The sequence below is a fragment of the Tenebrio molitor genome, chromosome 6, assembly GCF_963966145.1.
Source record: "Tenebrio molitor chromosome 6, icTenMoli1.1, whole genome shotgun sequence".
Lineage (NCBI taxonomy): Eukaryota > Metazoa > Arthropoda > Insecta > Coleoptera > Tenebrionidae > Tenebrio > Tenebrio molitor.
In genome coordinates, this window is record NC_091051.1 from 11,756,882 (window position 1) to 11,771,019 (window position 14,138).

At 35.7% G+C, this 14,138-nt stretch overlaps 1 protein-coding gene and 1 long non-coding RNA gene across 4 annotated transcripts in view; both read left to right on the top strand.

Annotated features, from left to right (window-relative positions):
• The window catches only part of LOC138133792 (kinesin-like protein CG14535), a 234,738-nt gene that overhangs the window by 210,629 nt on the left and 9,971 nt on the right, over nt 1-14,138 (top strand). For all 3 annotated transcript variants that reach the window (XM_069051748.1, XM_069051749.1, XM_069051751.1), the window contains 2 exons: nt 3,867-4,082; nt 6,967-7,060. In XM_069051748.1, coding sequence (XP_068907849.1) covers nt 3,867-4,082; nt 6,967-7,060 — 310 coding nt within the window. The remainder of the gene's footprint in view (nt 1-3,866; nt 4,083-6,966; nt 7,061-14,138) is intronic.
• LOC138133799 (uncharacterized) lies at nt 2,334-2,957 on the top strand. The gene is made up of 2 exons (XR_011160522.1): nt 2,334-2,477; nt 2,539-2,957. It is a non-coding gene; the product is annotated as an uncharacterized lncRNA (long non-coding RNA).

Here is a 14,138-nt window from a genome sequence, read left to right on the forward strand (position 1 = left end):
GTAATTGGCCCTTTAAAGACACCCTCTCCGTGTCGAACTTTTTACGATCGAGATATTGGATTGTCCTTTACAGCCGTACCGAGCTCGCGTTTACGAGCAAAGTAAAAATTATCGTAAAAGATGTGTGTGAGTATTTGTCACGACAGGAATAGAAGCTTTTAACAGGGAATTTCCACGATATTGTACATAAAATTCCCACTAAACGTGTTTGTTTCATTAATTTTATGCGTGGTCCTCATTGTTATTGTTATTTTTGGCGGAGGATCGCCTCTCTTTTCCATAAATAATAACGGCCGCGGTATTACCGCCTCACGTTTGGCAAACGATATTTGCTCGTATATTCCGGGCAACATCTTAACTGAACTCGTCCTTATCACGGCAATCTACAAACCCAATTTCCGAGTAGGAATCGATCTCTCAAATCAGCGCTTCCATGTAGCCCCACTATCAGCTTGTCACGCTTTTGCATCTCCTCCATATTTTATAGGCCGTTCTTCGGCACGACCTCCTTATCTTTCTGTCAAACTTATGTGTTCCGTCTTCGCTGCGACATGTGTCTGCCGAGAAAATCTGCTCGAACATTATTTATTCCTGCCGATTCTGTTCCCTTTGTTTCGCCGAGTTCGGAAGGAAGCTCCACAGTCGGCGATTTTTCCGCGCCATCACATCCACCCTCCGACCTCGCCTCATTAATAATAAAATACCTTAATTACCAAAACTTTAATCGCTCGGAAGGAAATGTGGAAGATGGCGAAACAAAACCGGAAAAGCGGGTCCGGTCGCGCTCCGGAACCCGCATCCAGAGGTAAGCACGGTTGTCATCGATCGAAATTCGATGCTACTAAGAGAGAGTTTATTGTAAACAAATGAAGCATTAAATTTTACAACCAACTCTTTACGAGGCACAACTCGGTTCTACCCCGGCCAAGCGATTGTGCGCGCGGCAATAATGTTTTATGCCTCATTATGTAACGACGGCATAAACTCAAGACACACGTGCCTCGTGTCTTTCATCGAACTCACATCAAAGTCAGGCCTAATCGATAGTTTCGCTGTTTTTTCCCACCTGTGCATTGTTACTAAATTAACTTCCCTGCGCCCCGGGGCGGGCGTTGATTAATTTCACAATAAACCAAATTTGTTGACTGTATACCTAACTTGGGTAAATGCGCCAGGAATGATCTACATATTATAGCAACCAGATTATCCTGGCCATTAATGAATTAATTTATAGAACAATGGCACGCAAGAAAATTTTAATTACGATAATAATAATTACTACCCCTTATAATAACTAACTATAATAAATGAATCGTTCTAAATGTAGATTCAGTAAAGAGGAGAACACAAAAGCATCAACAAATACAGTGTGGAAACTTTAACTGGAATAAAATTCATAGGCGATTTCTGTAAAAAATCCCGAAACAGGTCGATTTTTGTTTTTCCTTGCCCACATTTTGGCGCATATGGTTTTTGCATATCTCCTTCCGGAAGTGCGCAACCACCCCTAACATTTTTTTTCAAATAGAAGGCAATGCCAGATGACCTCGTTTGAAAGTCCACTTCAAATACACTACAAATAGTGCATTGTATTTCTTGAGAGGTAGGCTTTCAAATGAAGTGTCACTTGGCATACCCTTACATTTGAAAAAAAAAGTTAGGGGTGCTTTCGCACTTGCGAGAGGGGATATGTAAAATGCCAAAATGTGGGCAAGGAAAAACAAAAATCGACCTGTTTCTGGATTTTTTACAAAGATCGCCTATGTCCAAGTTATGAATTTTATTCCAGTTAAAGTTTCCACACTGTATCTCTATAACTGAACTATGAAACAAGACTTATTTTGGACTGGGTTATTGTAAGTACGTCGGATTCTCCTGTGGAATTTGCCACCTATAGTCCATTCAAAAATCAAAAAACCACCACCTGTTGCTTTAGGTTGGTAAAATTTAAAAAACCCTAAGTAGTTATTTTTTCATACTATGTTGGTAACTATAAATTATGACATTTATTTATATTCAAATAAAATTCAATTGCTTTGAATTTCGTTCAAATTGTTTTATTATTGCTCAGCACGTTTCATTTAGTTATTAATTCTTATTATTTTTACTTAAACATACCCAGAATAGAATTCACACGAACCCCCGATAAATTTGACACTTAATAAAGACTTAACCTCAAAATTACAATTCTCACCAAATTTTACACTAGACAGCATTGCCGATAGTAATTATCGAGGATTTTTGAATGAACTTTACGATAGATAGTGTAACAATACTATTGATGTGATTACTTGGTTGCCTAAAAACAAGGAGCTTTTACATAATGTAAATTATAGTATTATCTATTCACTTTGATTGTGACCACAACGAAAAACATAGTAGGCGCTGTTTAGCTGTGTGCTGCATACGTTTTACACTAAATATTTGTGTGGTGTGAACATGATGGTAAATGTCAGAATTGTCAAAACTTGACCATGGTAGTAAAGCAATGATTTTTATGTATTTATCAATATTGATAACGGAAATCAATATTTGAAGTAGGAGAAACTAAAAACGTCTGTCTGATTCTGTGATCACGTCTGTTGAAAAGTGGAGTTATATCCAGGTACAGATTATTTAACGTAAAAACTTCGAAATCACCTCATGCAATTCTCGATATTAATGAAGAACGAAGGAAATGGTAATTTGGCAGTAAGACAAACGCGAAAAATGCCTGGTATAAAGGTAATCAGAACTTTCAATTAGCATTGATTAATACAAATATTTTCAGATAAAAACTAATCAGACAGAAAGTTCAAAAAAATGATTTACAGGGGATGAAAAGGCAGAAGATATCAAACTACAACACTTACTAGCCAAAGTGTACAACAAAAAAGCACAAATAGAGTTAACTTTATTGGTGATGTTCATTTTTGTGAGTTGTTTTCCCGTTGGCTTCAATAAATGTCTCGAAACAAGTCAATATTAACCGTTTGGTCCCAACTTTGAGAAGACGACGTGTCATTTTCTTTTTGAATTGTAAAATTTTGTACCAAAACTCAATTTTATAGATATGCGCACAGTGTACGTTGAAAAACGTTTGCGCAAGTCGTTCTCCGTTCTGTCTTCTGTGAGCGTGACGTTTCTGTCAGAATGGCGCCTCCGAGAGTTGCCAACTGCGATGGATTTAGTGTTATCTAAAATTCCCTATCAATAACCTAGCAACTGAAAAGTTACTAGGGAGTGGTCACAATCAAAATGAATAGATTATAGTTTATTTAACGAGCTTGTGTGTAAATTGAGCCTTTTTTGGCATGAGTGGGCCAATTTACACACGAACAAGTTGAATACAACGTTTTTTTGTTCGACGAGCCCCTTAAAGGGTCTAAATCGCTTAAAATCTTTAAAATTAGCTTGACATTTCGTTTTGACAACTTGTGACATTTATCAAAATCCGTTCACACAGGAGAAAATTCTCAAATTCTAACAGTGTCGAACAAAAAAGTAAATCAAAATAAAAAATAAATCATTACAGCTGATCTGACACAGTCGTAAAAAAAAAGAATAAAATAGAGAAAAGCAATTATTGTAATTGAAACACTAACAACTGTCGAGAAATATCGTATAAAGTTCAACATCATAAAGTTTGCAATCAGTGGTAAAAGAGCATAGAGTAATTAACAAAAACACATTCAGAGCCAAGGATGTCCGGCGAAGACAAAGCCTAAAGACCCCGATAACATCAGTCACAAAATGAAACTGACGTAAAACTCTCCCCAGAAGACTCCGAACATTCTAGTAACAAGACGTTAATTTTACTGCCGCCACATACTTGTCTTTATTTTAATTTTATTGGTCGAACGTGCTGATGTTGTTTTTATTTGCAGGTGAAGGTGATGTTACGAGTGTCCAACCCCACGTCTGGTCCAGGTGCGGAAGGATGTTCAAACACGTTCTTCAGCCTGGACAAGCGAAAGAAACAAGTTAATTTGATTGATCCCTCCACTTGTGGGAGCTCATCAGCGCCCGAAGATCGACGTGTGGGAGTCGCGGCGCCCAAAATGTTCGCTTTCGACGCTATCTTCTCCCAAGATGACTCGCAGGTAATTTGGAAACGGTGGTGTTCAGGTATCGGGAGCGACACGAGTTCGAGTGTTAACACAGCTCGCTGTTGCACTCCTGACGAGCTCTTTATATCGCTATTATCTACTCTGCCTCGTCATTTATCCCGCTGTGATTTTAACATAATTGAAATTTGTTTTGATTATGTTGGGGTAAATTAACGGAATGGCAAAATGTTTATCTCGATCCGCTGCACGCGCGATAACGGTTAAATTAAGTGACGAACCAATAGTGTTATTCGGATGGCATAAGATTATTTCTCTTGTTTTGTCATCAGTGATTCATGAATATGTGCGGACGATTTTGGCAAGTGTCGTAAAACATGTGTAAAATTTTTACAAACTGTAAAATGTTATGGGACGTAAGAAGTTAAAGTCTTGCGAATTGTTGCAAATCGAGGCTGAAGAAGTCATAAAATGGCACAGACCAATATTTTCAAATTACGTGTCACATTTCACCGAAGACGCAATTGAAATACGAGATGTGCTCGTTTAAATGATATTCTGTCTGGGCGATCCTAGTCGATAGCTGATTATTACACAGTTGTTTATTTTCATAGGAAAAAAACACATTTCAACTTTTTATAAAATTTCATTCTGTAGTGTAATATAGATAGTAATAACTATCAATAAGACGATTTGCAAATTATCCTGTCAGCCGCCTTTACGTGTTATTTAACCATAGTGAACTGCTGAAATGATAATTCGAAATCAGATATTTAGTTATCTGATTTAATTCGCGAATGGTTAAAGCGACTTCTGTAATATGACTGAAAATGATGGTCCTCACTTGTACTTGGTCCAACTTTTAGGGATATTGTTTCATAGGTATTCCAGATTTAACTCCCCCCAACGATATTTTGGTAATTTTGGTGTAATTTCAATAATTATGTACCAAACTTCAGAATATTCGCACATACTCAACATTATTGCAGAAAGTTTTTCACCAGTCCAGTTCCAGAGAATATTGAAACACTGCATAACATTTTACAATCCAGCAGATTCAAGCAGAACACTTCAGAAAATAGGTATTTTTAAAATAAAAACTGCAGGAAAGGTGTGTTGACACTATCTTACAGCAAGGTAGAGATCAAAAAATTTTTCTAATTACTTGTTTTTATGTATTTGTTAAAATACGCAGTTTTTTATTTTTTCAATTAATTCAATGGATGGAGTTGTCATCAGAATGACCAACTTTGTATTGCCAACATAAGAAAAAACGTCACAAACAAAAACAAAATTCCTAAGATACTAGAAAAATGTTTAATGCAAGTTGTTCTTAATAACAACAAAGTAATATAATTTAAAAAGCAACCTGTGCAAGGATGGAAGTAGTTAATTAATAAAATCAGTAGCTTTGCTTTTTTCTCGGTACAGCAGATTAAACACCAGTACCAAATTACATCTGTGATTATTTCTGACGTCTCTCTAATTTGGAGGAGTAATGTGAGGTTAGGATGTCCCATTTTCTTAATTAAGTTAATTGAAAACGAAACTATCTGCAAAAATAAAGAACAAGGTGATTAGACAGACATGGAGCTTGCGTTAAGTGAGTTCTAGCTTTGTTAGACGGGAGACCGTTTAATCGGTGCGTTAATCAAAAAAGGAACAGTCCGCTCGTTAAATCAGCCCTTTGTTAAAAACTGACCCCGTCGGCAGCATCGGAATTCCGAATCAAATATCCCGGCAGTTTGTCGGATATTCCGGTATGGGGATGGCATTCGCTGACTATGTTACTTAATTAAATCATGCCCGTCCATTGTCGACTTCTATGATTAAATTTAAATCGTTTGATTACTCGACCTTCCTCCGGTTCAATTTGTTGGGACGAAAGGGTCAAACACAAAAAAAAAATCACTAAATTAACGTGTACAATTGCGGCGTAATTTATTGTTTATGTCTGCAGCGTCTGTATGCACCCCTCCGTTTTATATCTCTCTCTTTGCAACGCGGGAACCAATCAAGCTGCAGGGGGACACAAATGTAAAAGTCGTGTTCAATCTTTTTAAGATTCCAGATTTCTTTGAGTGAAACACTCACTGTGCAACTCTGCTATTCTCTTTGGTGGTCTCTTCAAGGAAAACACCCCTGAGTTTTTCCTAGGCGCACTACTGGAGACGCTCATACTCCTAATGGACTAGTTGTATTGTCACCCTCACTTGCCCATCAATTTTCACCCTCTGTAAACACCGTCTTACACCTCAAGACGGCACGTGCCACCTCTGCAGGGTACCGGATTTGCACAAATCCAACAATATTTTTAAAATCTAAATATAATTAACCCTCCACTGTAAAAACCTACTCAGTAAAGAATTTCGTAGCGATCTTGCTTGTTTTTGAAGTACGATGGTAAAAAATTAAACCTGAGGCGACAACCCTGTAATCTTCTTGATTATCCAACGGCGTCATTAGGGATTTTTTCTATCCCTCATTAAGAGTTCGTGATTAACCCCATGAATAGTTATCGCCGAACCCCCGGTAATTTCTGTCGTGAAGTTACGAGGTCACAAAATATTAATATCAAGCCCCCTCTCAAGGTAAAGGCAAGCTAATGGCGATAAGCATAAAGAGAAGGGAGTTGTAAAGCCCATCTGCAAAGAACGTTAGGATAATGACGACGATGACAACGCGGTCTTCATCTCGTTAAAATTGTTTATTGCAGCCGTTCAATGCAGATTTTTCCTAAATCGATGTACCAAAAAAACTACCCCACCACCAACTCCGATCGCATAAATCCGAAAGTTGGGACATTTTCCGATAGTTTAAGGGGTACACGAACAAAACTTAATCTTTAATGCATACAACATGCAAGTTATTAGTTAAGTTGGGGGTGGTTGTGCTATATTGAAGGGAGTTTTGGTTTCAGACGGAGGTGTGTTCGAGTGCTCTCACGGACGTCATCCACGCGGTCATCAATGGGAACGATGGTTGTCTGTTCTGCTTCGGACATGCAGGACTCGGTGAGTGGCTCATGTTTTATTAATGGTAATCCTGAAAGAGGAGGTACTCTCGGGAACTGTTTTGTTTCAATTAGATGGGATTCCTTGAACGACGCAGTTCTCAAATGGACAGACGACACTAAGATTGTTGTCATTAACAATTAACTATTAGTACCATCAATATTTAATTTTAAAAAAAATCAGCAAAATTATTAACATAATTTTATTGGTACAGAACTCCAAGTAAAAGTGTCTTGAAAATAATCTATCAGACAATAACCAATCATTTTTAAATATGTACTTTTAGAATTTTTTAGAATTTGGGTCTCTAATAGGTCTATTATTGTATTCAATTTGGATGTATGTATTAAAGCACTCGTGGTTTAATAGATCTCTAAGAAAATGTTTATCAATATTTCAGTGTATTATTGTCATTTACAGCAAAAAAACTTCCAATCCTAATGGTCAAACTCTACTTTTTAACATCTGTTGCAGATGTAGTTGCATCCGTTACCTTGAATTACCAATTAATACAAAATTCCCTACAATTTGAAAATTGAATTGTTTTATTTAAAAATTCTAAAAAACAACATAAAAAAACTCGTTTTATAAGGGCATTGGCGCACTCGTCCCATAGAAAACTCCCCTACGGGTCATTTTCTACACCTGGGACTCGTGCACCAAATCAATTAAATCTTAAAATTTCTTGATTTTAGGCAACCAAATAATCACACATTATTGACCTTCAGGATAGAATAATAAATTACGCTATGTATTGTAGTCGGCAAAATTTACAACGGACTGTAACGTTAGAAACATTTATAATAATTCTGTTTAACAATCCTTAAAAAAATCTCTATGGTAGTAAGGGATTATCAGCAAAAATAATAGTATATTAAAGAACGAGTTTTATAAGGGTTGAAAATAAAAATTGGTCGCATCACACCCAACTGATAATATCTAATAGTAATTTATACAGTGTGGAATAAAATGATTTACATCTAGTTACCTTTGCATTACCCTTGTAAAAATACGAAATGCTGCTCTACAAAAAAAAGAAAGCCTAACCTCAAAATATTCCAAAATTCCAAATGTGATTTATTGCGAAGGGATGATATGAATGCAAAATAAAGATTGAAATTAAAAAGGAGCTAACAAAAGCAAGTCACAGCTAGTGTTGAAAGTGGCCACCAACGTTTGTTAATTCAATTGAGTAAATTGTAACAATTGTCAATTCGATTGATGACATTTATTGACAGAACTAATAGTTCGGCACTTCAAAAAAAAAAAGAAGAGCAGTACAGGAAAATTTACATGTGCAAAAATTCCAAAGGTAACTAGATGTAAATCATTTTATTCCACACTGTACAAGTGCATAAAGTGATAATTTTTTCGAAGGACACGAGTGAAAAAAAAACACTTTATGCATGAGTTCCATACAAAGTGTACAATTATTAAAACAATGAATATCAAAACACAAATCTAAAATTTGACTTTTCATAGGCCAAAATCGCGAGACAACTTCAGTTGTTTTTAATGCACACTTATGATTCGGCTATTTCGGTGCATGTACTATTTGCATAACGCCGTAGTGGAATAATGACACGCTACAGCACATTTTTTAACCCTTTTTTTTCACTATTACCATAAACACTGCGGTCTAAAAATAGTTAAATATAGTAAAACGTTTTTAGCAGTCGCAGAAAAACATTTATAATAGCCCTATATAGCAGTCAACATTCCAAGTTTATTCAGTCTCAAATCAGACGAAACATTTTTTATACTGGTAAAAAATGGTGAAAAATCAAAATCAGATTGGTATTTATTTCCAAACAGTAAGTCTTCGTACTATTTTAATCATTTTAACAACTTTTGTACAACTTTTCAACTAGATTTTACTCTAGAATTGTTATTAAACAATTTCGAAAATATAATTCAGCCTGCATTATTCAATTTAACTTTTGAATATTTGTGATTAGGGAATCAAATAACGTCTTGTTTCAATTTCTGTTATGGACTCCCATTATTTATTATTATTATTTACCACAAATAAAAGTATTCTCTAAACACAAGACTGTTGTACTCGTAGTAGAGACTGTTGCAGTGTTGCACAAACATTTTTCGAGTTTCCTTTGTGATTAAATATTATTTGTGCAGCTTGTTATTCAGCGTAACTTTTTTGAAAAGTTGATGAAAATTCCGGAAGTACTAATTCAACTTTTATTTAATTATCCTCCGAGATAGGTAAAAACGCAATTTATAATGAAACCGTGACGGTGCAAGATTTTTAATATGCAACAGAAATTAACACGGGACACGCTCCTAATTCATCAAGCCGTTCCTTTGGGACACACGGTATAGTGGATTCGCGCATTAAGAAGCTGCTGCGGAAAATTCATTTAGGGTCCGCTGATGAAGAAATGAAATTATAGCTGTCGGTAGATTGTGACAAAATACCGAACGGAAGCTGGTCCTTGTATAATTCGTCGAAACGAAAACGTCGGAGATGGCTGCAGGCCCGGAACACCTGTCTGAAACTAATTATGATTAATTTTCGTTATTTGCAAAGATAATCAGTCAAGGGGGTAAAAGGAGACAGAGCTTTTTAATCGTAAAGTTTAGCGACTGCGTTAATTTTCAGCTAATTAAGTGTGCAAACAGTCCTGAAGTAAGATTGATCTCCCCTGTATTAGCCCAATCTGTTAATTGAAAAACACGAGCTAGCTGTGTTGATAATTATTACTTAAATTAAACAGACTGTGATTAATATCTCCGTCTCCGCGATGGCTTGGGGTGGGATTCTTGAGTGTCGTCGGTTTTTCGTCGACAGCGGATCGAATTGAATTTCTGTGCAATTAGGGATGCGATTATTGGCCGTCGCGTTTATTTTTGGCTTAAAACGCGTCCATTCGGTTGGTTGTTGATGAGAACATTTGACTCTGTGATCGGACCCTGGGGTGTCGTTGTTAGAGCTATCCTCGCCAGTTATTTAACGTCAGAACGTACAAGCTCCACATCCACCGCACATTTCAATACTATTTTATGCAAATTACGTCGTCCGCCGTTCGTTGTTGTGAACCCCCGAAAAAGCTCACCTATCCTCTCGATTTTTATTCGGTCGTCAGTGTTTGTCCAAAACGGCGTAAAAAGTTGGTAAATTTTCGATTATTAACGTCGGCGGCTCGTCAAACCCCAAATCCATGCATACAGCAACAGGGAACAATGCGTTCGCGTGGCGCTCGCGAAAAATTTGCAATTTGATGAAACTTTTGGCCTGAAAAGCAGTGCATGCATAGAAAATACTGTATTGGATTCAGCCATTTTTCAGGGACCGATAAGCCTCCTAATCCCCTTCCTGAATAAATACCCGTCTATAAAGAAAGATATCTGCTTTACAGGATTACGATATTTTCAAATCGTCCTTTTTGCTGACGAATCGGAGGGGCCACTCGAGCTCACCCTAATTATCCGACGACAGCCGAATTCAAACTAACCGTTTATTTATCTCGCCCCTAACCACAATTAAACAAACTAACTGCCACAGACGGTCTTTTACGGCCCCCTTTCATAAATAATAGCGAATGTGACGAGACACTTCTGTTCGGATCGTCTTGTCGACTGAGCTTTTTGCATTTTACAAGGCGCGTTTGCATGGAAATGGGTTATTACATGCAGTGTTATCCTGGAGGAGCCAACTTTTCCCCGTTCATTTAAATCTGGTTACTGACTGCGAACTGCGGGAGCTACTTCAACAGTAAATTCACCTTTAAAATAACTCCGGATTGCACCAAAAGTCGGGAATAAATATGCATAGAGTTATGTTTCAATTTTGACTCTTATTAAGCAATGCTGTAGACTTTCAAAGAGGACGCGTAGACAAATTTTCATCCGAGAGGAATTACTACAAACAAAACGTGAATTTTGTCAGCTGGATTCAAATCCTAGATTATACCCTTCATGTAAATAAACGTAACCTGCATATTTGACGCCATCTATTTTTAATTAAAAGGGGTGAGATTCCGGTCTTCTAATTTATTGTTTTTAAAACTTCTGTTATCCATCTTTCACGGCACAATTTCATAATGAAGTGAAAGTTGAAAATAAAAGCGCTCGATGAGACGTTATCATTTTTCTAAATTGTATTCCTGAGGTTAGCATTGAAAACGAGATCTTTATAGGTTTAAATTAACTCGAAATGTATTTATGCAATATTTTTATCTATCGGCAGGCGAAGGAAGTCAGAAGCATGCTAACTTAATATTACAAGTTTTTCCCTGAATGAAACGTCGTTCTTTTAAATAGGTTTATTGTAGTGTATTAATATGATGCTTTTCAAATTGAGTTCAATCGATTTCGTATTTTATTATCATTAGGAAATGCACTTTTGATTAATTTTAATTGATTGTGAGTTAAAAAAATAAATTAGTTGATAGATCAGCTAAAAATACAATTAAACAATGACTACATTCCAAAATTTGGCGTTACTTTTCTCCAAAACGAGTATTTCTAAGGAGAAGATGTTATGTTTGGTTTAAATCGTTAAAGTTTTTTGAGTTTCATTATGAATTTTTGATAAAATTTGCAAGTGATGATAAAATAGTACCTGCAACAAAACAACAAAGTAAGAAGACTGTAATTGTGAGTAAAAGCATAAAATGAAACATCAAAGAAGTTGCTCAAAATGCTTGCCATCATTTGCAATCAACCTTCAGCACGACGCACAGTGGGAAATAATACCAAAAGGCTGGCCAAAAGTCGAAAAATTGAAGTCTGAATTAGGGACTTTTTCGCACATAAATTATTCCTAGAGGACCTCTGGCAGAAAATAAACCGATTAATAAGTCACAGTTGTCCTTTATACCTTCGTGGCATTGCTTAAAAAGTGAGCATTGAAACGAATAAATGCTCCGTGTTTCTGAGCGTCAAACGTGCTGTTAATTGTTTCGCTTCTTATTTCGTCAGAAATTGCGTTAATAAAGTGCAACAAAATGGATCATCTTCCCCAAGGAATGTAGAATGAATTAATTGCAAATCTGTAATTATTATTAGTGTAATGATGAATGTAGCTGTATTTTTCGCAAATCTAATTCAAAAATCTTGAATTAAAAGTGACATACAAAAAAAATCCCACATTATCACTCCTAATTGTTTATTAAACCTTCCTGTACAATATTATACAAAAATTAGCTACGCCCAACTGCGATTATTCTTTTTTTTTTTAATTTTTGTTCGGAAATGGTGATGAAGTGCAAAAAGCGAAAATGTGTACAGATGCATTTGATCATCTATTTTTTTCACAATTAAAATTTCTTTGTTACGGTTGTGGACGGCAACAAAGCTGTTTATCTCACGAGATTGCAATTTTTCAGGCTCATTAAACCAAGGTTAACTGAAACCCTGAACGTTATATTATAATCACCATTTTGAATCCGCCATTTTTTTTTTGGAAAGACTAATACCAAATTTGTACTCAGTGACCTAAAAACAGCCCCATTACTAAATTTCATTAAAATTGATAAACTTGGTAATATTTCGAATCGCCATTTTGGATCCGCCATTTTGTTTTTGGAAATACTAATAATAAATTCGTAATCAGCGATCTCGAAAACCCCTATTTCTCAATTTTCAATAAATTATTTTGATTCTTTCGACTTTTGGCCAGCTTTTCGGTAATTTTTCCCAATGTGCGACGTACCCAAAAAAGCCGAACTCGATTCAGAATGCCTCTGTTTTAATGAATTTCCTGAGCTGTGTTTTTAACTCATAAACTGAGAAACTCCCAGGTGATTTTCAAGACGCCGAGTACTTGCGATCGTCTCGGTGGCGGCCAAGATCGCGCTTATTCATTTCAAAACGCCCGAAATCACGAAGATGCCGCACAACGTTTACAAAGGTTCGTGCATTGGGACGTATCCTTTGAGGAAACCTTTCACCGTAGATTTGCCGTTCTAGCTCTGAATGTCCACAGGCTTCACCATAGATCACAACCATATCGGTTTTCTTCAGGTTGGTGAAAGCCATTTGTGATTTAAATTGAGGTTAAGATTGAGGTCCTTATCAAAGTGACTTAATATTGAATCAAATGAGAACAAAAAGCCTACTATGATTTTTCTTAATCCATTTTTTTCATAAAATTCAGTGGCTCAAACATTTTTTGAAAAACTTTTAGCCCCTTTTTCTCGAAAAATATCTACATTTGTACATATAAGGCATTATTGGCTCAATCGTTACCTATTGTGGAGTTCTACCACTAGGTGAAATATCTGCACAACTTTCAAAGTATTATGAAACACATGATATCATAAACTTCAAAATCTTAAACCATACCATTAGGTGTTCATTAGAACTTTTTCTCTCAAAATTATTAAACAACTAAAAAAAGAAAATTATGGGAAAATATTTTAACAATTTTGAATTTATTATTTTGTATTATTATACAACATTGTAATTTTATTTTTCCCTCCCCTTTCCATTTCCACTCGATGACGTCATGTACATTATGGTCATTGTTTTCAATTTACTGTTTTAGTTCGTTTACATCAAAATTACTTGGCTGATACTGAATTGTGTAAATTCAGCCATGTGAGTATCATTTTCATTATTTTTTTTTTGTTTCACGTTTAGGTAATGTTAGACCATTAATCCAAAAGTGATACATGGTTCCTATATCGACATAAATCACTGTTTAATGAGATCGCTAAACTATTGTTTCAATTTTTTTTTGACTGATTCTTTAGTATTTGATGAAGGGTTACCATTTAAATCAAATGATGATGACATTATTAGGCGCCAAAAGGCGGAAAAATGAAATTATCTGAAAATGTTTTTTTTTGCAATGTATGTGTAATATTTATGCATATATTCCAAGCTTTTAGAGCTCTCTGTATATTACGAGTATGTCTGAATTAATCAGCTAATTGTGTTTTACTGCTAACATGATAATACTGTATCTAAACGTACATGCAAACTAAATTAAATTATGAAAGATTTAGATTCAAAATAATTTGGTGAATTTTGCATAAAAAATTAAACACATTAAAAGCGGCTTTACAAAACAGCTGATATACATAGAACAGTTTTTAATTGTACTGACTGTAAG